This window comes from Esox lucius, chromosome 10, assembly GCF_011004845.1.
Source record: "Esox lucius isolate fEsoLuc1 chromosome 10, fEsoLuc1.pri, whole genome shotgun sequence".
Classification (NCBI taxonomy): Eukaryota; Metazoa; Chordata; class Actinopteri; order Esociformes; family Esocidae; genus Esox; species Esox lucius.
Genome location: NC_047578.1, coordinates 26,381,383 through 26,406,941, shown reverse-complemented (window position 1 = coordinate 26,406,941; position 25,559 = coordinate 26,381,383). Strand labels below are relative to the sequence as shown.

At 42.4% G+C, this 25,559-nt stretch overlaps 1 protein-coding gene across 1 annotated transcript; it reads right to left on the bottom strand.

The window, feature by feature from the left end:
• Positions 1 to 1,701: 1,701 nt before the first annotated feature.
• lrrc71 (leucine rich repeat containing 71) lies at positions 1,702 to 24,150 on the bottom strand. The gene is made up of 17 exons (XM_010865646.3): positions 23,800 to 24,150; positions 23,608 to 23,634; positions 23,280 to 23,414; positions 22,319 to 22,405; positions 21,960 to 22,035; positions 21,128 to 21,202; positions 20,814 to 20,882; positions 20,553 to 20,712; positions 8,886 to 8,969; positions 8,717 to 8,791; positions 8,187 to 8,291; positions 5,851 to 5,938; positions 5,689 to 5,768; positions 5,565 to 5,591; positions 5,110 to 5,218; positions 2,151 to 2,242; positions 1,702 to 2,032 (listed from the first exon to the last, which is right to left on the bottom strand). Exons 1-17 carry the CDS (start codon positions 23,867 to 23,869, stop codon positions 1,898 to 1,900), a joined length of 1,494 nt encoding a protein of 497 aa, XP_010863948.1. The 5' UTR covers positions 23,870 to 24,150; the 3' UTR covers positions 1,702 to 1,897.
• Positions 24,151 to 25,559: the final 1,409 nt, after the last annotated feature.

Below are 25,559 nucleotides of genomic sequence, written 5' to 3'. Positions count from 1 at the left end.
GACTGCCTTGCGTGAGTGTGTGCGTATGTATACGCACATTTGTGTGTCTGTAATCTGCCAGAATTCTTAAAATAAAGAAAAAAAATAAGGGCTTGATGGCAATTAACATTTTATGGGAAATTATGGAAACAATAGGTATTATAAAATGTATCGTGACGGTCATATTTTCATATATTCTGCGAGAAGGGGTATATGTTGGGAGGGTGGGGGATTTCAGCTGTAATTTCTTTCTTCAAACGTGTTTCTGGTTGCCATGGAGAATGTTTTAAATCACGTGTGAGATTTGATACGATTTTTTTCCAAATGCCTGTTTTAAATTGGGACTTTGATCCAGAAGTTCCCGTCTAGACGGGCCGAGTAGGAAAACTGACAGACAAGAGGACAGAAAGATGTACAGTGCCAAGTTGTGTATATACAGACTGGGATTTCATGAGAAGTGTCTCCAAAAGCAATAATATCTTGATAAAGGATTTCATGTATTATTGTATTGTACAGGACTCAGCCCTATATGTATTATTATTATTAATATTATTATAATTATTTCTGCCATTTGTATTACTATAATTGAGACACTTAAGCTTGGAGAAGTAGTTTTATCCTGTCATATGTACCACAACTGTTCCAAATGAATGACATAAGAACTTACAGAATTTTTGTTGCCTAAAAATGAAATTCATCTATGTACTGCATGAGCGAGAAGAATGTCAAACGAACTTTGTTGAAGGCATTGGGGACATAACTGACTCTGAAATTATTTGTCGCTGGAATAATAAATATTAATAATATTAAGGAGAAAATATGCTCCTTGTTTTTGCTGCAAAGTGTTGAACACTAAAAAAACAAACCAACATAAAAATGTCATGATATTTTGAAAGATGACAGAAAAGTATAACTGTCAGCTCAATATAATGTTCTTACTTTTTTTCAAATGAGAAATTGTTCTGTTTTTGTGATAGCGGTCATAAATATGATGCTTGTTCTTGTATTTGTGTGTTTTGTGTGATTTGTTTAGTTATTTAGACAATCACAAAATAAGATGCAAGCATTGTAAATGGACAGACTGGCAGACATTTTGTGATGTGTACAGTTTGTCAAAACTTCTTCCACTCTCGTTAAAAGTTTGTAATTATGATTCTAAAGTCATGAAAATACTGTTGGTTTTTACTTTTTGTTTTATATTCTATTTGTTTTTTTGTTTGTTTTTTAATAAAAAGCACTACATTATTGTGAATATAAATGTCTATGTTGCATTGCCTTTTTGATCATGTTTAAAGGAACAATTTAATTATGTACTGAGACTAGGAAGGAAAAGAAAGTTTTAAGGGGAAAAGGTTCACAGGACAAAAAATGGCCAGTGTAGTGGGCAGTCTTAGTTGATTATCAATACAAGAAATATAAAAGCAGTCGGCATGAATCCCAACTGATTTTATCATGTACAGGGATATCAGTTAACGGCATGTACTCACAGATACTGTTAAAAACAAATTGGCATTCCAAAAAAAATACTCAAGATATACACTTTTTTTATCCTGATGCAAAGTTCAAGTACTTACAGAATTCTGATCCATTTAAAAATGGATTGCACTGACATTTGTATAATTTGAGTATGAAATCAAATGAGTGGTAAATTACCTCTTTTACCAAGACCTAAACAGTGGATGACCAAAGAATGCTTACCATAATGAACAAAAAGATAAACAGATCAGGTTATGACACTCAGGAGTTAGGCATCCATAAAATACTTTACCAGCAGAACTACAGAGACAGGACTGCAAATTGCAAAAACACTAGATAGCTTCTACATAAATTGAACCTGAAAGCCAAATTTAAAGTTAGTTGGGTAAAATGTATTGTAGACAAATGAGACTATGATTAACATGTACCAGAGATATGATTTTTACTCTGAAGTTTCCGCTGCCTGCCCCTGTTCCATATCCAATTGAGCAGAGGCGTTTTTTTTTAGAGGATCCCTGAATGACATCAGTTCTTGTATCTTGAGGAAGAATTCACAGTCCACAGGGAAGTGGTTTCTCTGCAGGAAAGAGTAGAATGTTAGTGGGGTTATATTCTCTTTCAAAGATTGCTCAATTATGTTTCGTGAATGACATCTTCAAGCTTTTCAACATCGACACGGAAAAGATCACACTTACATTAAGACAAAGACGAAGGAGACCTCTGCCTTCGGTCTGCGCCCCCAATGAGGACAAGAAGAGTAGCAGAGACTGCTCAGATAGCCTGTTGCCTACAGGAAGATGAAACCAGCACAGATATTACAACTTAAAACAAGACAGTTGACATTGTAGAAAATAATTTTATTTTCGACAATGTCAAATGTAAATAGAAAATAAAATGATTAATTATAATACAAAAATTAAAATGATTAATTATAATAACTTTTTTTAAATGATTAATTAACAAAATGTAATAACACTGGAACCAAAATAGGAATCAGGCAAGCCTAGTTCAGCCGGCCCGTGATTAGAAAGGATGAATGTTGTTGTCCCTGACTGGTTTCAATCCACGGTTTTCTATGTGGCAGACTGTCTTTAACCATTACACTATATAAACAGCGGGAATGCAACTTTTACCTCAGCCTTTGCTGGAATAACATGGACAACAGAATGTTTATTAAGGGAACTAAAGTGTACTCTGGTACAAAGATTACTGTAGATGGCTAGTTAATAGCTATACAGCCTACCTATAATGAAAATAATGACTCCAATCACTCCATGGCTTGTTTGCTTCTTAGAAAACAGTAACAGCATAAAAGGGTTGTGCCATGGCTGAAAAGTACCAAGTGGATAAATATTTCTGAGAGACAAAAATGGGAACATCTGAGAGGAGAATCACATCGGGTTCAAAACAGTGAAGGGCAGGGATAATCCCACAAGACCACAGGGCTTGCTGGTAGTCAGTGCACCTCCGTATTTTCTCCAAATACCACTCTTATCCCAGACATTATATTTTTGCTGAAATAACGTGGGCAACAGAACATTGATTAACAGAATTAACGTGTACTTTTGTATAAAAATGAGTGTAGGTGGTCATCCATAAAATAATAGTTGAATAGCTAACCACTACGCAGTGGGAACTACGAGGAACTCGAAAGCATTGGCTGAATCTTAAATCACATGCTAAATACTATTAACTAGTACGTACTTAATGGATGATGGTGATGTTGGAGGACATTCATATAAACTTTTCTGTTTGTCCAAGTATCATTTTTTATTGTGGTTACAACCTTAAAAATTCAACAGCGTCTATGAAAAGTGTGCCATGACAACAAAAGTGTTATATTCAGACTCTGGGTAGGATTGGCTACAGTTTTTCAAATTTATTTTAGTTTAGCCAATAATGTCTACAAAAGGTGTGCCATGACAACAATATATTCTGACTCATGGGAGGATGGGCTACAATCTAAAGCTTTTAGTTTGTAGAACATTTTGGAATTTGTGGTATATTCTGACTTTGGGGAGGTTGGGCTACAATCTACAGCTTTTTGAAAAATATTTTGAAAGCTTCTGAATTTAGCTTTAGAAATTCAATAGCGTCTACAAAAAGTGTGACATGACAACAAAAAAGCGTCAGGGAGACCACGCCCCCATACACATCAATGGGTCTGCAGTAGAGAGAGTTCACAACATCAGGATCCTCGGGGTCAACATCAGTGATGACTTGACCTGGTCTCATCACTCTAACGTCCTGGTGAAGGAGGCCAGGAAACGGCTCTTCTTCGAGAGTATCCTGACTAGCTGTGTCACTGCCTGGTATGGCAGCTGCACCGCCCTCAACCGTAAAGCACTTCAGAGGGTGATTAAAACAGCAGAGCACATCACAAGGTCTGACTTGCCATCCCTGCAAGATCTCTACACAGAGAGGTGTAGTAGGAAGAGCAAACGGATCATTACAGATCCCAGCCACCCATGCCACGGACTGTTGACCAAGCTGCCGTCAGGCAGAATGTACAGGAGTATTCCGTCCAAAACTAACAGGCTACGGGACAGTTTCTTTCCACAGGCTGTAAGGCTGCTCAACTCGGGAACCCCTCCTCCCTTCCATCCATAGTCCCATGCACACCTGTCACTTATATCATGCTCATCTGCCAATCATTTCATGCACACCTGTCACTTTTACATTGCACTATGGTTGTATAGTTGAATAGTTATTATTATTGATTTGTGTTTTTGTATAGTGTTATTACGGATTGATTGTGTTATCTTATTTTATTAAATTATAATTACTGTTACTTTTTAACTTTTAACTGCACTGCCAGGAGTAGAAAAACCAAGCATTTCATTGCGGTAACTTGTTATTGCAAATGACAAATAAACCTTTTGAACTTTAAAAGTGCTATATTCTGACTCAGGAGAGGATGGGCTACAATATACAGCTTTGGCACAGCACACTTTTTGCAGATGCTATTGAATTTTTAAGGTTCTAACCACAATAAAAAATTATATTTTGTATTAGTCAGTAATAGGCATACAAGTATCTACTTACTACTTGGAATAGTCATAAGAATTGAGCAGTTGCCAAAGCTATGTAATTTCAAGGTAAAACATTTGTTTGTCTTTCATTTGTTAATGACATTGATACAATAACTAACAATATAGGTGAAGATAACTGACTATGTGAAAAGAGAAAATTGTGGAAACCCCTCCTCTTTTACGGTTGTGATAGGCTATTACCCCAAAAAGCAAAATGCATGGATGCTCATTTCGAAAATCCACCAGAAATAGTCGCAATATAAACGTACATTTTAGGCTTACTATAGCGTAGCTTCTGAAAGTTGCTGAGTAAGGTAATGCATAAGTGAGACTCGAACACTGGTCGCTTGCATGGAAGACCGCATCTCTAACCACTACGCTATTTAACAAGGGGCGGACGAACTGTCTTTTTGGCCGGCTCCGCTTACGCAGCCCGGCAAAAAGTAGAACTGTACCATTTTCTGTATACTAAAACAGAGATTATCTTATGATTAACACAGCTTGGGTTGTTGAAGTGATGTCAACTTTAATATTGATTTATTAACCATACTTGGAAGTGAGGATGCACATTAAAACAACATTTCTCTAACAAACTTTATTCAACAGCTCATTTCCATCTGACCTGCTAGGCTGAGGGAGGTGAGGACTGTGTTACCAGGCATCATTACTTTGCCCTCCTTGTACTGCACTCCTGGTTCCAGCAGGGGGCTCACTGTCTCAGACAACTCTGACTGGAGGAAACAGAGGATTCAAATAAACTCAATTCTTTAAAAGAAAAAAGGGTAGCATAATTTTGCATGCAGATTTAGTATACAGATATTGATGGGGTTTGATTTGATATATAGTCATTTGCTTTTAAAAGAAATGTGAGATTCTATGAAATGTGCGTGAAGAAGTTAATACATTAACTGTTGATGCTTTTAACAGTTTTTAACGTTATCTACATCTTACAGCCAGTGTATCAAAATGTTATGCATTTCACAGTGCTCGCTTTTTCTCTGTTAAACAAAATATGTATGGTGTTATGTCTGAGACAAACATATCACACACACTACACACACACACACACACACACACCTTATTCTGGGCAGCATCAGTCTTCTCCTGCAGGCAGAGACAGTGATGAAGTGTCCACAAACTATGTCTTTCCAAGGGGATACAAAAATTTACTTGAGTCTATGACATTTAATTTTTTTGGTACCTCTTGATCCAACACAGAGGGGCGCTTTTCTTTTCCACCTGATTTACCCACTTTAACTCGGGGCACCTTGGAATCAGAGACTGAAAGAGAAGATGAGAAAAACTGCAAAGGTTTATTTACAAAACATGAGGGTGGTCATATGGCATTATTAAAACGCTTTACCTTTTTTGGTAAGTTTGGATTCTTCTTTCTTTCCTCCTGACACCCCAGCCTGGTTTGCTGCTGGCTTCTCATCCTTTTTGTGTGTTTCCTAAAAATGTATGAAAGGCATGATCTGTTATTGACGTGAATAACTATGAAACCTCTTTGTGCGCTTAAAAATAAATCATACTGTAATGGTGCCGTTTTCTGGAACAGTGTTTCCCAAACGGCCCTCTGTGCATTTGACAATGGGATTATGAGAGAATGCCTCTTACCACCAGTATGTATGTGTTATGTGAGGAATCTACATTTTCAAAATGCAGTTAGAAAGAGCAGTTTCTGTTTTCCTTCTAGAAATGTGGCTAAAAAAATGTAATGGTGGGGTTATATGTAAATTCTATTTTTATAATGTATACTAAATCATACAACTCCTGAATCATATCATAATCATAATAAATCCTATTGATACTTGAAATTTGGGTATTTCAAGTATCAATATCAAATAATAGAATTTACACAGTACTGAGCAGAAGTCTGAGGCACCAGAAAGTCGAACTTAAGCCATTTATTTGTGTAGTAAATGTTTATTTGTAAAATACATACATCGTGTATAGAAAGTTACTACCCCTTTCAAAATGTTCCCCTTTTTGTTGCCTTACAGCCTGAAATGAAAACACATAAAATTATTTACACATAGCAACTCACAATATCCAACTGAAAATAAAATGCTACCCCCCCTTAGAATTGCAATTGCAAACTTCCTGATATTTAACAAACCACCTTCCAGATCACAAATCATGTTAATTAGCTTTCTGTTGTGATCAATTGCAGTGTTTTTTATTAGTTCAGAATAAAATAAGTTGTTTATAGAGGACTCCTCTGCTTAGCAGTGCAATTCCAAATAAAGAATCCACTATGGGCAGAAAGGTGTTTTCAAAAGATCTACAAGATAAAGTTATAGAAAGGCACACGTCAGGGGATGGCTATAAAAATACTTCAAAGGGTTTGTCTATCCCATGGAGCACAGTTAAGACCATTATTAAGAAGTTGAAGAAGTATGGCACCACCCAGACCTTCAATACATCAGGCCGTCCCTCCAAAATGGATGACTGGGCAAGGAGGAGACTGATCAAAGAGGATACCAAGAAGCAAATGGTAACTTTGAAGGAGCATCAGGTCTTTATGGCAAAGACTGGTTAATGTGTGCATGCGACCACAATATCAGAAATACTCCACAAATCTGGCCTCTATGAGAGGGCGGCAAGAAAAAAACACTTCAAAAAAGGCAACATCATCCTTCGAGCTTTGCCAAAAAGCAGACTATAGATTCTGGGGTCAAGTGGCAAATGATGCTTTGGTCAGATGAGACCAAAATAATGTCTGGTGAAAACCCAATACATCTTTCCACCCAAAGAACACCATGCTTACAGTAAAACATGGCAGTGGCAGCACTGTTGTGGGGGTGTTTCTCTTCAGCAGGGACTGAAGCACTTGACAGGATAGAAGGGAAAATGGACAGTGCAAAAATACAGACAGATTCTGAGGATAATCTGCAGCACGCTGACAGGAATTTGAAAATGGGAAGATGGTTCACATATAAAACATGACAATGACCAAAAGCACACTGCCGAAGCAACCGTACAGTGGCTGAAGGACACAAAGGTGAATGTCTGTGAGTGGCCTAGTCAGAGCCCCCACCTAAATCCAATCAGGAATCTGTGGAATGACTTGAAGAGTCCTTAGCGGTCACCATGCAATTTGACTGAGCTTGAACAATTCTGCAAGGAAGAATGGGCAAATATTGTACAATCTAGGTGTGCAAAGTTAGTAAAGACATAGTCAAAGCGGCTCATGGCTGTTATTCACGCAAAAGGTGGATCCACACAGAATTAACTCAGGGGGGTTTTCACGTATCCTAACGGGGTATTTTATGGTTTTATGATTTGAATGAATTTTCAGTGTTTCTAAAATTTTATTTTCACTTGGATATTGTGGGTTACTGTGTGTGTAAATAAAGATGGTAAAAAAACAAAAAAATTAATTTCAGTAACATTCTATACCCAATGTATAAATACACAGTACCAGTCAGTTTGGACACAGTTTGGACACAGATTCATTCAAGGGTATTATATTTTTGTTTTACTATTTCCAATATTGTACACTAATAGTGAGGACATCTGATCTATGAAATAACAGCACATAGCAATCAAAAAAGTTTTAAACAGATCAAAATATGAAGAGGATTGAGAGAACACCAACTGTGTGCAAAGCTGTGATCAAGGAAAAGTCAAATATAAATGTATTTTGATTTGTTTAACACTTTTTAAACCAGCCCCATGAATTCTGGTAGCGTGTACCTTTTTCTTGGAAGCACTCTTGGTCCCTTTGCTGAAGTTGCGCTCCAGTGAAGAGCTGCTGGGGAAAGAGAGTGAACGTTCACACTTAGAGTCAGCCTGAGAGGGCTGTGGGGAAGATAGAGAGAGAGAAACAGACAGAAAAATAAAGACAGCAAGAGCAGAATTAGATAAATGTTTCCATAAGTAGATGAATTAAGCTTTCAATTTAAATAAGCTTCAAACAAAAGGATTAACGACAAAAATACTTATTGGTTGTATGAGTAATATAATAACATTATTACACCAGTGATAACAGGCAAAAATGTAGATCTATATATAAAGTGAGGTGTTAATGGATACATGCCACTCGTCCAGCTTCTGTTTGGTTATTCAAAATAGCACATTCTGAAATGAATTGCAAACTTTGCACGCTTGCCTTGTGTGGATTTCATTTTGTACCTGCTGATGCCTTTTTAGTTCGAGTTAGTGTGTTCCTATTGGTGTGTCATTGTTCTATATAGGTGTGGAGGTGTGTTTTGGCCCCCTCTCACCGATTGGTCCCTTTTGAAGAGCTGCCGTCTCCTTTCCACAACCTCATCATGAGTCAGCGCAAAGGGACCCAGCACCTAAGGAAAAGATACAGAGGTGCCAGGGACATTCAAGACAGAAAAAAGACTTGCGTCACAAATGGCGATTATTTCAAAGAGTTGAAGTACCCACCTCAGCCAAATGAGAGGCCCCCATGTCTCCAATTTGATTATTGGCCAGAGAGAGACACAGCAACGAGCGATTCAGACGCAAACCCTAAGAACCAAACAGTGTCTATGGATCGGTCTTTTCTTTGACCTTCATTACAAAATGAATCTGCCGCTATGGATCCGGAAGCTTCAGTGCATGTGTTCATTGCCTTATACATCGATCAGCCTTGACATTATGACCACCTGCCTAATATTGTGTAGGTCCCCCTTTTACCTCCTAAACAGCCCTGACCTGTTGAGGCATGGACTCCACTAGTCCTCTGAAGGTGTGTTGCGGTATCTGGCACCAAGACATTAGCAGCAGATCCTTTAAGTTTTGTAAGTTGCGAGGTGGGGCCTCCATGGATCGGAACTGTTTGTCCAGCACATCCCACAGATGCTTGATTGGATTGAGATCTGGGGAATTTGGACTGGTTTTTGCGTTCCTCCAACCATTCCTGAACCATTATGCTTTGAGGCAGGGAACATTATCCTGCTGAAAGAGGCCAATGCCATATAATGGCATTTTCATGGCATTGCAACAATGCTCAGATAGGTGGTACGTGTCAAAGTAACATCCTCTTGAATGGCAGAACCCAAGGTTTCCCAGCAGAACATTGTCCAAAGCATCACACTGCCTACGCCCGCTTGCCTTCTTCCCATAGTGCATCCGGGTGCCATGTGTTCTCCAGGTAAGTGACACACATGCACCCGGCCATCCATGTGATATAATAGAAAATGTGATTCATTAGATATAATGATTCATTAATATATCCCAACCACTGACAGGTGCCATGATAACGAGATTATCAGTGTTATTCACTTCACCTGTCAGTGGCCATAATGTTATGGCTGATCAGTGTATATATGCTTCATGTTTTTCTCTGTACTAACCTTGCCAGCAGGCTATTGGGCACAGTGCACATGAGCCTGCACCAACCATCATTTGAAGGTGGCCTTAGCTGGAGTGACCGTGTAATTCTATGGGAGTTACCTAAGTATAGAATGTCATCTTTCGATTTTAGCTCATCAAAATACTGTGAGGAGAGGCTCCAAATACAGCAGTGTTTATGTTTGATTATGTAAATTAACACTTACATTCCATTCCATTCCATCTAGATTGAGACTGACATATGCAATAGCATAGGGTTATATTGCATTTTGGGGGGGTGATTTTCAGTCTTTTCCAGGGCGTCACATTGACCTGTCTGTAATACTGGGGGGTCATGACCCCCCGCCCCCCCTAATTCTACGTCCCTGGCCATATGACAAAACAGGCGCTAAATAGCGAGTAGCTTGGGACATTACATTTCTTAAGTTTCTTCAACTAGCTAGCTAACTAACTACTGAAGTATCATAATTTTATTGCAATGGACACATGCTTGAATCAAGCTGTAACTGCCTTGTTCTGCAATCACTGCTGTATTGAGCTCAGTGGTGAAGTACACTACAATACCAAATTGTGATTGTTGCTTTGGAGCACAAGACTCATGAAGGAAGGTGTTGGAAATTACTGGTTGGAAGCTAATTTAGCTAATGCACTTTGAGGCTTTCTCGCAAATGAAAGTCAAATTCAATGCATCATTCCACCAGACCAGTCTGGTTTCTGCAAACAATAGTATGTCTTTACTCAATATCATAGACATGATGTAGTTTTGGTTTCATACAGTACGCTACAAGATTCTCAGTCGGTTTTAACTTAGGAAACACTGCAGTAAGCAGGAAAAGCAGCGCCCAATATATCTCATTGTACAATCACAGGCAATGAAACGGAAGCACATTGTGGCACGAACACGCCAGTGCCCGCACCTCACATATCAGCGTTACACCAATGCCTCCAACAGAAACCGCTGAAACCTTCAGGAAGCTACCAGCTGGGCCAGCCCTGCCCTTCCACACCTGCCTCCCTTGTCCAAAGAGGCATTTATGGGCCCCCAGTGAGCAGCACAGGGCAGAGGCCAAAACAAAAGTGGACAAGAGAAGGCTGCACGATGGAGGTGGAGGAAGACAGCCAGGGGATGGAAGGTGCTGGAGCAGCCGCCGAAGTTGCGACCACAAGTGCCCATTCCTCCCAAACCCCCACCTGGAGGCCGTCCAAGAGTTGGCGTCACCTCCACTTAAAAGGGATTTGACTGTTGCTTTTGATTTCATCTACCCCTCTCCTCCTCATCCTTCTCTTTTTGTTAATAAAATGCCCACCAGGACCCTGAACAAACCCAATGTATCCGTTCTTTGTGTCTTTCCCCCGTTAAAAGATACAGTGGATATAAAAAGTCTACACTCCACTGTGAAAATGCCAGGTTTTTGTGATGTAAAAGAATAAAGATAAATCATGTCAGAACTTTTTCCACTTGTAATGTGACCTATAATGTGAACAATTAAATTGAAAAACAAACGGAAATCTTCGAGCCATGGTCCGCAGAGAGCTTCCAAAGCATCAGAGGGATCTCATTGTTGAAAGATATCAGTCAGGAGAAGGGTACAAAATAATTTCCAAAGCATTAGATATACCACTGAACACAGTGAAGACAGTCAACATTAAGTGGAGAAAATATGGCACAACAAAGAAATTACCATGAACTGGATGTCCCTCCAAAATTGATGAAAAGACGAGAAGAAAACTGGTCAGAGAGGCTTCCAAGAGACCTACATCAACATTAAAGGAACTGCAGGAATTTCTGGAAAGTACTGGATTTGTGCTACATGTGACAATCTCCTGTATTCTTCATATGAATGGGCTAGGAGTAGGGTGGCAAGACGGAAGCCTTTTCTTACAAAGAAAAACATCTAAGCCTGGCTGAAGATTGCAAAAACAAACATCAATTCCCCCAAAAGCGCGTGGGAAAATGTGTTATGGCCATAATTCCAAAAGGTTTGTTTGGCGTAAAAACAACACTGCACATCATCCAAAGAACACCATACCCACAGTGAAGCATGGTGGTGGCAGCATTATGCTTTGGGGCTGTTTTTCTTCAGCTGGAACCGGGGCCTTAATCAGGGTGGAGGGAATTATGAACAGTTCCAAATACCAGGCAATTTTGGCACAAAACCTTCAGGCATCCGTTAGAAAGATGAAGATGAAGAGGAAGTTCACCTTTCAGCATGACAATGACCCAAAATACACATCTAAATCTACAAAAGCATGGCTTCACCAGAAGAAGATTCATGTTTTGGAATGGCCCAGCCAGAGCACAGACCTGAATCCAATTGAACATCTGTGGAGTGATCTGAAGAGGGCTATGCACAGATGTCCTCGCAATCTGACAGATTTGGAGCGCTTTGCAAAGAGCGGGCAAATATTGCCACATCAAGATGTGCCATGCTAATAGACTCCTACCCAAAAAGACTGAGGGCTGTAATAAAATCAAACGGAGCTTCAACAAAGTATTAGTTTAAGGGTGTGCACACTTACACAACCGGGTAATTGTGAGTTTTTTTTTCCTCAAAGATTTCAGTTTAAAAAAAAAATCTAATTTCAATTTATTTTTTGTTTTAGAAAGACAATATATACAGGTATATACATGCCACAAAAGCAGAGTATAAACACACACACATACATACATACATACATACATAAATACATATACATATATACTAATTCACACTTTATCCCAATTAAACGTGGGTGCCAAATCTGGAACATCTCTCCTCCACACAGTGTCCAACGCCAGAGGTCTATAAGCATACCACAGCAAGAACCAGTAAAGTTTCGACACAAAACCCCTTGTACTCCCAACAGAGTGAAACAATTTTCAAAGTGGATGTGGTGTGAGAGGGGCCTGTAAAGGGGCCCCATTGCTTTTTAAAGCCAATCTCAACTGCAAATAAAAGAAAAAGGAGGTACGTGGTATACCATGCTTAATACAAATGTTTTGGAAAGTGAGTAACCCCCCCCTCCCCATAAATATCACCAAGTGTACAATCAACAATCTCTCATTGTTAAATATTGGAAGAAATTGGTCCCAAACAGAAGAGCAACCAGCCAATTTCTCCCCCCTCCTCCATACCAATAACAAATATGAAATAATAGGGCCAAATCTCAAACGGCAGTGATGGGGTGAGATTTTAGCATGCAGAATGTTAGTAAAAGAGTATGGAGCTATCATCCGTTCCTCCAAAGTTTGCCAAGACACTTGAGCATCAGATTGGAACCAGGTTAAGAGAGGTCTAAGTATAAAAGCCCACTCATAGAACTTAAAATTTGGGAGAGACAAGCCACCGGCCTGCCTTTCACGCTGCATGGTGGTGAGCTTAATGCGAGGTCGTTTGCCATGCCACAGAAACTCAGTTACTGCTGACTGTAGTTTGCTCCAATAATTAGGGGGCGGGGAAAGGCGGAGCATCGAGCTGACAAAATTGACTCTGTGCAGAATATTCATTTTAATTATGGCTACACGGCCACGAAGCGAATTTGGCAGGACCTGTCCAGATCCGTCACAACTTTGTTAAGTGTTTTACTATTTTTTTTTTTTTTTATAATTGTCTGTATGGAGGAAGAGATATCTATCCCCAGATAAGTGAAGTTTTTAGTAACTGGAATAGATGCAGGGATGGGAACATTACACATCGCCTGATTTAAAGGTAGCAAAGCTGATTTCTGCCAGTTTATTTTTAAAACAGAAAACTTACCATAAAGATCAAAGGTTGACAAAACATGTGGGATACATTGCACTGGGTTGTTTATATACAATAAAACATCGTCAGCATACATTGAGACATGATGATGTGTTCCTCTAATGGAAATCGGAGAGATTGTGGGTGAGCCACGGATAGCTTGCGCCAGTGGTTCAAGAGAAAGAGCGAATAACAGAGGGCTAAGAGGGCAGCCTTGTCTTGATCCTCTAGAGACAGCAAAGGGAGAATAACTAATTTTGCCCGTAAGTACCACAGCTGTTGGGTTTTTAAACAGGACCATAATCATATTAATAAACGGCAAACCGACCCCCATGAACTCTAATACTGACCACAGAAATGGCAATTCCAGGCGGTCAAAGGCCTTCATTGCATCTAGAGAAAGGACAGCAGCAGGGGAACTTAAGCCTTGAGCACCATCTATAACGTGTAAACGTCTTCTAACATTATCTCTAGCAAGTCTAGACTTTATAAACTCTGTCTGGTCACTATGAACCAGTTCTGTCATATGACCTTGAAGCCGTCGGGCCAGTAATTTTGCGGAAATCTTTAAATCTGCATTTAAAAGCGAAAGAGGCCGGTAGCTGGAGCACTCAACTGGAACCTTTCCTTTTTTAAGAAGCATAGCATAGCATAGCATCATCTTCCGCTTATCCGGGGCCGGGTCGCGGGGGCAGCAGTCTAAGCAGGGATGCCCAGACTTCCCTCTCCCCAGACACTTCCTCCAGCTCTTCCGGGGGGACACCGAGGCGTTCCCAGGCCAGCCGGGAGACATAGTCCCTCCAGCGTGTCCTAGGTCTTCCCCGGGGTCTCTTCCCGGTGGGACGGGACCGGAACACCTTCCCAGGAAGGCGTTCCGGAGGCATCCGAAACAGATGCCCAAGCCACCTCAGCTGACCCCTCTCGATGTGGAGGAGCAGCGGCTCTACTCTGAGCTCCTCCCGGGTGACCGAGCTTCTCACCCTATCTCTATGGGATCGCCCAGCCACCCTGCGGAGAAAGCTCATTTCGGCCGCCTGTATCCGGGATCTTGTCCTTTCGGTCATGACCCAAAGCTCATTACCATAGGTGAGAGTAGGAACGTAGATTGACCGGTAAATCGAGAGCTTCGCCTTGCGGCTCAGCTCTTTCTTCACCACGACAGACCGATACATCGACCGCATTACTGCAGAAGCTGCACCGATCCGTCTGTCAATCTCCCATTCCATCCTTCCCTCACTCGTGAACAGGACCCCTAGATACTTAAACTCCTCCACTTGAGGCAGGCACTCTCCACCAACCTGAAGTTGGCAAGCCACCCTTTTCCGACTGAGGACCATGGCCTCGGATTTGGAGGTACTGATTTTCATCCCCACCGCTTCACACTCGGCTGCAAACCGTCCAAGTGCATGCTGAAGGTCCTGGCTTGAAGGGGCCAACACGACAACATCATCCGCAAAGAGCAGAGACGAAATCGTGTGGTCCCCAAACCTGACACCCTCCGGCCCCTGGCTGCGCCTAGAAATTCTGTCCATAAAAATTACGAACAGAACCGGTGACAAAGGGCAGCCCTGCCGGAGTCCAACATGCACAGGGAACAAGTCTGACTTACTGCCGGCAATGCGGACCAAGCTCCTGCTTCGGTCATACAGGGACCTGACAGCCCTTAGCAAAGGACACAGGACCCCATATTCCCGAAGCACTCTCCACAGGATGCCGCGAGGGACACAGTCGAATGCCTTCTCCAAATCCACAAAACACATGTGGACTGGTTGGGCAAACTCCCATGAACCCTCCATCACCCTGTAGAGGGTATAGAGCTGGTCCAGTGTTCCACGGCCTGGACGAAAACCACACTGTTCCTCCTGAATCCGAGGTTCTACTATCGGCCGTATTCTCCTCTCCAGAACCCTGGCATAGACTTTCCCGGGGAGGCTGAGAAGTGTGATCCCCCTATAGTTGGAACACACCCTTCGGTCCCCCTTCTTATAAAGAGGGACCACCACCCCGGTCTGCCATCCCAGAGGCACTGTCCCCGACTGCCACGCGATGTTGCACAGGCGTGTCAGCCAAGACAGCCCCACAACATCCAGAGACTTGAGGTACTCAGGGCGGATCTCATCCACCCCTGGTGCCTTGCCACCGAGGAGTTTCTTAACCACCTCGGTGACTTCAGCCCGGGTGATGGACGAGTCCACCTCTGAGCCCTCATCCTCTGCTTCCTCAATGGAAGACGTGACGGCGGGATTGAGGAGATCCTCGAAGTACTCCTTCCACCGCCCGACGACATCCCCAGTTGAGGTCAACAGCTGCCCACCTCTACTGTAAACAGCGTTGGTAGGGCACTGTTTCCCTTGCCAGAATCTCTTCGAGGCCAGCCGATAGTCCTTCTCCATGGCCTCACCGAACTCCTCCCAGGCCCGAGTTTTTGCCTCCACAACCACCCGGGCTGCAGTCCGCTTGGCCTGTCGGTACCCGTCAGCTGCCTCTGGAGTCCCACAAGCCAACCAGGCCTGATAGGACTCCTTCTTCAGCTTGACAGCATCCCTTACTTCCGGTGTCCACCACCGGGTTCGGGGATTGCCGCCTCGACAGGCACCGGAGACCTTACGGCCACAGCTCCGAGCGGCCGCTTCGACAATGGCGGTGGAGAACATGGTCCACTCGGACTCAATATCTCCAGCCTCCCTCGGGATCCAGTCAAAGCTCTGCCGGAGGTGGGAGTTAAAGATCTCTCTGACAGGAGACTCGGCCAGACGTTCCCAGCAGACCCTTACAGTACGCTTGTGCCTGCCGAGTCTGTCCAGCTTCCTCCCCCGCCATCGGATCCAACTCACAACCAGGTGGTGATCAGTTGACAGCTCCGCCCCTCTCTTCACCCCAGTGTCCAAGACATGTGGCCGCAGGTCAGATGAAACGACAACAAAGTCGATCATCGACCTGCGGCCTAGGGTGTCCTGGTGCCACGTGCACTGATGGACACCCTTATGCTTGAACATGGTGTTCGTAATGGACAAACTGTGACTAGCACAGAAGTCCAATAACTGAACACCGCTCGGGTTCAGATCAGGGGGGCCGTTCCTCCCAATCACGCCCCTCCAGGTGTCACTGTCGTTGCCCACGTGGGCGTTGAAGTCCCCCAGTAGAACGATAGAGTCCCCAGTCGGAGCACTTTCCAGCACCCCTCCCAGAGACTCCAAGAAGGTCGGGTACTCTGCACTGCCGTTCGGCCCGTAGGCACAAACAACAGTGAGAGACCTATCCCCGACCCGTAGGCGCAGGGAAACGACCCTCTCGTTCACCGGGGTAAACTCCAACACATGGCGGCAGAGCTGGGGAGCTATAAGCAAACCCACACCAGCCCGCCGCCTCTCACCATGGGCAACTCCAGAGTGGTATAGAGTCCATCCTCTCTCAAGGAGTGTGGTTCCAGAGCCCAAGCCGTGCGTAGAGGTGATCCCGACTACCTCTAGTCGGAACCTCTCAACCTCACGCACTAACTCAGGCTCCTTCCCCGCCAGCGAGGTGACATTCCACGTCCCTAGAGCTAGTTTCCGTGTCCGGGGATCGGGTTGTCTAGGCCCCCGCCTTCGACTGCCGCCCGATCCTCTCTGCACCGGCCCCTTATGGTCCCTCCTGTGGGTGGTGAGCCCACGAGAGGGCGGCCCCATGTCGCTCGTTCGGGCTGGGCCCGGCCGGGCCCCATGGGGAAAGGCCCGGCCACCAGGCGCTCGCGAACGAGCCCCAACCCCGGGCCTGGCTCCAGGGTGGGGCCCCGGCTGCGCCATGCCGGGCGACGTCACAGAACACATGATTTTTTTAAGAAGCAGTGAAATTAATGCAGAATTAACATCCCTAGAAAATGACCCTACTCTAATTGAGTAAAGGATCATATCCAATAATAGCGGACCGATCAGGGGCCAAAAGGTAAGATAAAATTTGGGTGGAATTCCATCAGGCCCTGGGGATCTACCCTTACGCATGTCCCTAGCAGCTGCCTCGCACTCCTGCAATGTGACAGGGCGATCTAGCTTTATGGAGTCATCAGTACTAAGGGGGGATAGTTTAACATCATTCAGGAAATTATCGCAGACATGTTTATCAAAATTACCTTCCGAATTATATAACTCCTGATAAAAGGAGGCAAAGGAAGCATTTACTTTCTTTGGGTCACATTGTATAGTACTGTCTTTGTCTTTAATGCAGAAAATATCAGCAATATCCGGAGTTTCATTTCTAGTAAACGACTGGGTTTTGAGGAGTTAAAATAGTAAGTTTGTCTTGTTTTATGCATGAGGAATTCTGAACGGCGCTTTAGAAGAGAGTTAATCTCTTTTTTAATAAGTTCCTTCTGTAGAGCTGTGTAATCGTAAAAAGTATATTGTAGGGAAGCATCAAGGGTCGCATGTTTTAATTCTAAAGCATCCAATTTGGCTGCACACGCTTTGTTTCGAGTTGACGCATATAAAGGGGTGTTACTCCTTATAAAGCCTTTCACCGCCTCCCAAAGTATCCTTGGATCAAGAACAGAGCCGACATTAAATTCAAAAAATTAGCTAAAATTAGTTTCAAACTGAGTTTTGAATATTTCATCTCGCAGTAAAGAAGCATTAAAACGCCACCTGGGGGCTTTAGTAGAAGATGGGCGAACAGAGACCAAACAATATATGGGCTTGTGATCAGACCAGGTAACCGGAATGTAATGCGCATTTTGAATAAATCTAGCCTCGAGAAGGATTTATGTCTCGCTGAGTAAAATGAGAAGTCTTTTAAAGAAGGGTTTAACAAACGCCAAATGTCGACCATGCCTGTATCAGATGCCCAGTGGCGCAACGCCTCAGATGCAAGATGTTAGTCCCTAGTCTCGCCGCCACCTGTTCTGTCCATGCTGCTGTCCCACACCGCATTGAAATCTGCCCCAAGAACTAAATGAAACCCTGTGAGATCAAGCAGAGATTTAGTTAATAGTTGAAAAAAAGTGCGATAAAATGCATTAGGGGCATAAGCAGAAATAAGCGCAATGTTTTTCCCATCCATGCAAATCTTTGCAATGGCTATCCGACCTGCATCATCCGCCCAAGAGTCAACCAGAACCAGATTAAGTTTGCGTTTACACAAAACCATTACCCCTTTACATTTTGTAGCTGCAGATGAAGTTGCAATAGGGTGATACAACTTATTGGCTAATCGACCAACATCTTTGCACAATAAATGTGACTCCTGTATCATTGCAAAATCGATATTTTTCTTGCGGAGAAATTCTAGTACAGTGGTTCTTTTGTGCGGACCATTAAGACCTCTGGCGTTGACTGAAATAAGATTAAGAGCTGTCATATGCAAGAAAGGATTGTAATTAAAAAAAAAAAAAAAAGAGAAAAACAGAGTTGTCCCCACAGCAGTAAGAGAGATGTCTGGATCCATATAAAACATTTTTTTTTTTTTTTAAAAGAAACCCCTATCAAAAACACCAAAGAGGAAAAAGGAAGGTGAGGATGCAAAGAACTGTCAAACCTTCTTGATAAATCCACTGCTGGATAACTAACTCAACGAACTAAGAGTTTTTGGGCGCTCAAGTGTGGCAGCGGCACCACCAATAATCAAAAAGCTAAACAACAGCAGTGTGAACATCTTCTTCAACAAAACATCTGCCATATAACAATGTAGTATACCCTTAACTGGATGGAGACAATCAAATGTTTTTAATGCATATCAAGGCCTTCTTAGGATCTTCAAAGCGATGCTTTATCCCACCTGGCATTGTAAATGAAACTACTGCCGGATAGCCGATGCCAAACGGGATCTTGGCTGAGTGAAGCAGACGTTTACACTCCAGAAAAGAGCGTTGACGCTCCTGTGTGGCCTTAGAGAAGTCTTGATAGAAGCTTATTTTATGGTTCTACCAACGGACGTCCCCAATTTCTCTAGCAAGTTGTCTCACCCGTTCCTTCTGTTGAAACCTCAGAAACCGCACGATGAATGGCCTTGGAGGAGCTCCGGGCTTAGCTGGTAGTGGCGAGCTATGAGCACGCTCTAAATCTAAGCCCCCTTGGAAGTCAGCCTGGAGGATTTCAGGGAGTGACCCTCAGAAATGATATGGCATATTTATCCTCAACACGTTCCGGGAACCCATAAATGCGTAGATTAACTCGCCTTTCCCGATCCTCGTACTCAGTCAGTTTGGCGTTCAATTTTTCCACCTCCGAAGCCGGGGGAGACGCAGCGCTGCCTCTCCACCTCCTCTAGAATATCGAGGCGAACCTCCGCGCTAGTTATCCTGGTCGGCTAGCTTACACTCAATCGCCTCAACAGCTCACCTCGTTTGTGAGACGTCCTTACGGATGTCTGCAAAGTGTTTGGCTTGATCATCTGATTCTGAAGAAGCTCGTGTATTTTAGCAGTGGAGATGGACTCATCCGTATCTTCACGTGCTGGCGATACAGGAGAGGCGTGAGCAGCTTTTGAGCTAGCGGTAGCCCTAACATTTTGCTGCTGTTGAGACGTATTTCCGGTTTTCCGGGGGTTAGGCATATCGGTAGTGATTGGCGCTTATTATAGGCAACTTGTGGAACAAAAACTAATGCAATATATTGCGAATGCCTATATATTCACACAAAATGTAAACTTGTGGCGCCGCAGGCCTCAACCTAAGCAGCCATCTTACTCGGTGTCATCACGTGACCATTTCAGTTTGTTTTTCAATTGAATTGTTCACGTTATAGGTCACATTAAAGGTGGAAAAGGTTCTGACATGATTTATCTTTGTCTCATTCTTTTACATCACAAGAACCTGGCATTTTAACAGGGGTGTGTAGACTTTTTATATGAATATCGTATAGTCATTAAAGAAAGGCACAGAACATGATCAAATGCACAGAAGCTTACGGATTCAAATTGCAAGAAATAGTTTTATGTAAAGGTCAGAGAAAGGTCTGATCCATGGCCATGACATTAAAAAGAATAAGGGAGAAGTAAAAACAAGAACACAAATCTGTGCTGTTAGTGTTTTTAACAAATAATTTAGCAGGCACATCCAGAATACCTGTGCTATATGAGCAGCGCCCGAATCACCAATGGAATTGAAAGCCAGATTAAGTGACAGTAGATTCTTGTTGGCAGAGCGGGATGTGGAGAGGGCTGAGCCAATCAGGCGAGCTCCTTCCTCGCCAATCTGGTTGTTACGCAGTGACACGTGGGTAAGCCTTGCAATAGATGGGGAAAAAAATGAAAATGTGCTTGTGTCTGTGTTAGCACATTTGTTTGCGAGACAAAAATGTATGAGTGAGTAAAAATAAAGACTCACATACTGTCTTCAGATATAAGGAGATGATAATTCTCCTCGGGAAGAGGGTTGCCCTCCAAAACCACAGTCCTGAGGTCAATTAACATAAGAGGGTTCAGGGGTTGTGTAGTTTGTCTCAGAGTAGGACTGCTGATCTACTAGGATCGGGGCCCTAGTGTGTATGGAATGATATTAATTGGAATTTAAGCACTACTGCAATAACTACTACTATTCTGAGACGCTTAATTCATACAAGCTTGGATATGTTTCATTATGCTCTGTGTATCTCCATGACACATAATAAAAAAGAACAGGTACATGATTCCTATAATCACCTAAGGTTTGAGCACAGCAATATTGTATTCTTCAGGGAGGTCAGAGTTTGCCCCGTCAGACCAGCCCGCCACAATCTGCAACAGAGAAGATCATATTGCAACAGCACTACCTGAAAGCATTTAAAATGGGTTTACTCTGCTCAGTTCCAGGCAAAATAAATAAGATGGTAAAAAACATGCCAAGCATGCCCAATAACACATGGAATTGCCTTGGGAAAATAATATATATTGTGAAGTACACGGGGAATATGTAACAGAGGTATAATTAGTGATTTCCCTTGCCAATCTATTGTAAACCTAAAGATAGATTATAATTTGTTCAGCTTTCACCTACTCAACAGAAAATCTTATTGGTTTATTTGCATAGCTTGCTGACTAGGGGTGGTGTTTGAGTGACAATTGTCCCAGTCAGTGTGTGTATAGTGTCATTGTACTCTCGCATGTCGAAATATACAATTTACATTAATTTACCTGTAAATATTTTGGCAATTTTATACAGTGTGTGTGGTATTTCCTTAGCTATTATTTTGTATAGATTTTATCAAAAAGCATTCCGGTCATAGATAATGCTTAGCTAGCCATGTGGGGCTCTGAGGAGCAAACAGAGGGTCTTGTGCATTTTCTACAGAATGTGCACAGACCAGAGGATTGACAACTGTGACTGGATTGCATGACAGAGTTCTAATACAGCATTCCTGTATTAGATTTCCATGCAGAATAAACTGATGACAGGTGGCACATGCTGGAGTCCTAGATCATAGAACAAAACACAATGCAGGAAAAAGGATAGTGTCACAGATACATGCCCAATGTAAATATAAAAAGTACTTACTGCAGATTCTGTAGGTTGCTTAGGGCTGGTAGTGTCTTGTTAAGCACTTGAGCCATCAGCTCATCTACCTTCCATCCTATGAAGAGACAGGGACAATGGCCCTGCTTACCATTACAAACTGGATACTATGGGCTTCTATGGCAGTGAAACAGGCCTATATATTGATATAATGGCAATCCACAGTACTACTTTTCACTGTTAACAGGTCAATACTGTATGTAAGAAAAATGGTAGTGTTCAAATATCAATGTCAGGAGCTCATATCATATGTTGTGTACTCCCGCTATTTACTTTAGTATTAATAGTATTATACTACTGTTCATAGAGGGAAGGCATATGTTGTTCTGTTATGCTCTCACCAAACACCCGGACCTCCTTAACACTGCGAGGGTCCTCGCTCTCCAGCTCCACTTGGAGACGTGGCCTAGGGCACCAAGTTGTTGTCACTTGTGGAGAAAAAGGGCAGAGTACAGGAGGTGAGCCGAGGGTTTCGGGAGCAACAGCCGACGACGGAGACGGATCAACAATCTACACCAGGACCTGAGACGGATGACGTACAACTACCCCTCTCCCCCTTGGTGTTTGTGTATGAACCAAACTTCTGACCCCTTCTGAGCAGGGAATGCCCGGACGGACAGAGGATCAGCATTAGTTAGATAATATTGTTAAAAGGGTTTAATAAGGTTTTGATAGAATATTTTAGGGCAAAAGAAGTGGGTTGATTTAGGATTCGTTCCTGAGAAGGAGTACAATCCTTGATTCCCCGATAAAAAATATCTGACTTCTGAACACTTCTGAGCAGGGAATGCCTGGATGGACAGAGGATCAGCATTAGGCAGATAACAGTTTTAAAAGGGATTTGTGAATTATAGCTGGGAAATACCCACACCTTGGAGAAAACCAGAAAATAGTTTGAACGGACCATAAGGGGACCTAAAGGCTGTATAAAGCCAACGCAAGTATGGCGACTCTCAGTACCTCAGGCTCTGTGAGTGAACCAGTTCTAAATAAGCACAACTATAAATATTGTTGAGTGTTAGGAACCGCCGGGTGGCAACATAAAAAGCCAGATGGCACTCTATTCCTTTAATAGTATACATTTAGGCCCCGAAATCAAACACTACAGGGACTAAAGAGACATTCAGGGCACAACCTGAGTAATGAGAGATTGGGAACTCACTGACACACTCAATGCATAAATGTCTGAAATCAATAAGGTTGGGTTACTGAGGCAAAAAGACTAAGGTGGATTATTGAGTAGTGAGGCTTACTTGGTTTTATTTGGTTGTGGATGTAAACACTGGTGGGACTGTTGCTTACCCATGTTGCCTCTGTCTGTGGTAGGAGTGACAGAGGGCCGGGGTTGAGGGGTTATAGCAGGGATCTCCCTCACGCCAAGTAGAGAACAAAGCTCTGGGAAGTCAGTCTCCAGATTACCTGAGCACTGATAATCATCTTTTAGAAAAAGGATTGCATTACAAAATGATTGCCTCCAGTGAGTACAACTGTCATCATCAGTACCCCTTAGGTTTTGCAATAGAATATCAATCTATTAACATGATTTAAAATATGGAATTAAAAATGCAGAAAATACAACTATAGCTAGTACAAATAGTTAGTATAATTTAGGAAAATAGTTCAGTCTTACCTATGCTCTGAACTGGACACTCCTGCACTGCAAACAAAAAAATAATTAAATGAACATGTTATTTGGAGACTAAAGTAAACAATTACGCAAATGTTTCCGAAACCGCTGTGAGACTAAGCTTTGTGGCACATTATCCTGCTGGAAGTAGCCTAAAGAACGTTACCAGTTATGACAGCCTGCATGTACACTTACCAGCAGTTTTCGAAGGCTCCTCTTCAACAGCTGCCTTTTCTTTCAAGACTTTCTCACCTTTTTTTTTCATGATCAAACAAAATGATGTAAATAACGCTGTAATCCTTAACTACGTACCGGTAGTAATCTTACCGTTTCACGAACAGACAGCAGCTAACGTTACCAATAGCTTTACAGTAGTTATAGTACGGCCGTTACGACACTTGTGAAAGACCAATTTCCGTATATTCTCCCAAACGAATCTTAGCAAGCAATGTGTGTATACTTTGAGTTACATATAGTTTAAGTTTCACTTGTAGACACTTGCTTTGTTGATTGCAAGCTACCACCCAAGCTACCACTGAAAGGTAGATTGGTGGCGTTACCATCACCATGCCAACCGTCTGGTCTTCTGGAGACAGTATTGCCAGATTTGAATGACTATAATCCATTGACTGTAATGTCAGTAAAAATATCCCAACTAACAATTCTCACAACGTTTTGGCAATGATAGTAAGGGAGTTGGATTTTAAATTTGGTTTGGAAAAAACTTTGCAAAGAATTTCTCAGCTTAGTTCGTACATGATTATTCAAAAGCACCGAAGGGTAAGTGGATCCCACATGTAATACCAAAAAAAGTCCACATGAGGGCGGCCTAAGTTAGTGTTACAATACTATAGGTGTTTCTCAATGTCAAGGAAGGATCCTTGACATTGAGAAACAGCTTATATGTTACTTGCAAGTGATATTATTGGCGGTACCTTCTGAAACCTCTTGGGCTATCGATCATGCATGCCTGAAATAGTTTAAGACCTCTGTGAATCTCAAATCCCATACTACGCAGGTGATGGGAAAATACGTACTGTTCAGTGTATAGTAAGCATTATTTATGATAATAAGCAAGTATGTCCGCATTGGGACCAATTGTGACAAACGACCGTGTCAAAATATTGTGTCTCATTTGATCACTTTGTCGTGCCAAGTTTGAATAGCTAAACACCATTATGCATAGTTCAGATGTGGGTGTAGCTCTATTATGATGATGACATAAACAGCAGTGTAAAACCCTTTGCTGTCTTTCAGGAGGAAAGACTGGACTTCATCAGGGAAATAAAAAATATGGCACAGGCGATAAGTCGCAGCGAAGCTCACATTTTCAGTTCCAGAACACCCCATCCCAAAACTACTACTATGAACCTCCACGCCCTTTACAGTCCAGCAACGCCAATCTGCTAAATGAACCAAGAACCCGGCTCTGAAAAAAGGGAGAACGTGCCTTTTCTTATATTGGACCTGATCTCTGGAACTCCCTTCCTGACAGCCTCAGGAATGCACAGACAGTCATGGCTTTTAGAGCAGGCCTTAAGACACACATCAGTTGGCCCACCCTTCCCTTTAATCAAATTACACTGTACATTGTTATATAATAACATTTGTTTATTGTATTAACATTATAGTTCAATGTATATATTCTGTTTATATACACCAATCAGCCATAACATTATGACCACTGACAGGTGAAGTGAATAACACTGATAATCTCTTTATCATGGCACCTGTCAAAGTTGATGTGTTAGAAGCTGGAAAAATGGGCAAGCCTAAGGATCTGAGCGACTTTGACAAGTGCCAAATTTTGATGGCTAGATGGCTGTGTCAGAGCATCTCCAAAGCACTTGTGGGGTGTTCCCGGTCTGCAGTGGTCAGTACCTATTAAAAGTGGTCCAAGGAAGGAAAATAGGTGAACTGGTGACAGGGTCATGGTGCACATGGGGAGCAAAGGC

Bases quoted from the DNA above. Each gene is read 5' to 3' on its own strand.
- lrrc71 (XM_010865646.3), bottom strand. From the start codon at position 23,869: ATGAAAAAAAAAGGTGAGAAAGTCTTGAAAGAAAAGGCAGCTGTTGAA. The intron at 23,635-23,799 runs GTAAGTGTACAT...TTTTGTTTGCAG, and splicing joins GGAGCCTTCGAAAACTGCTG to TGCAGGAGTGTCCAGTTCAG. The intron at 20,713-20,813 runs GTGAGTCTTTAT...ATCTATTGCAAG, and splicing joins CTTATATCTGAAGACAGTAT to GCTTACCCACGTGTCACTGC.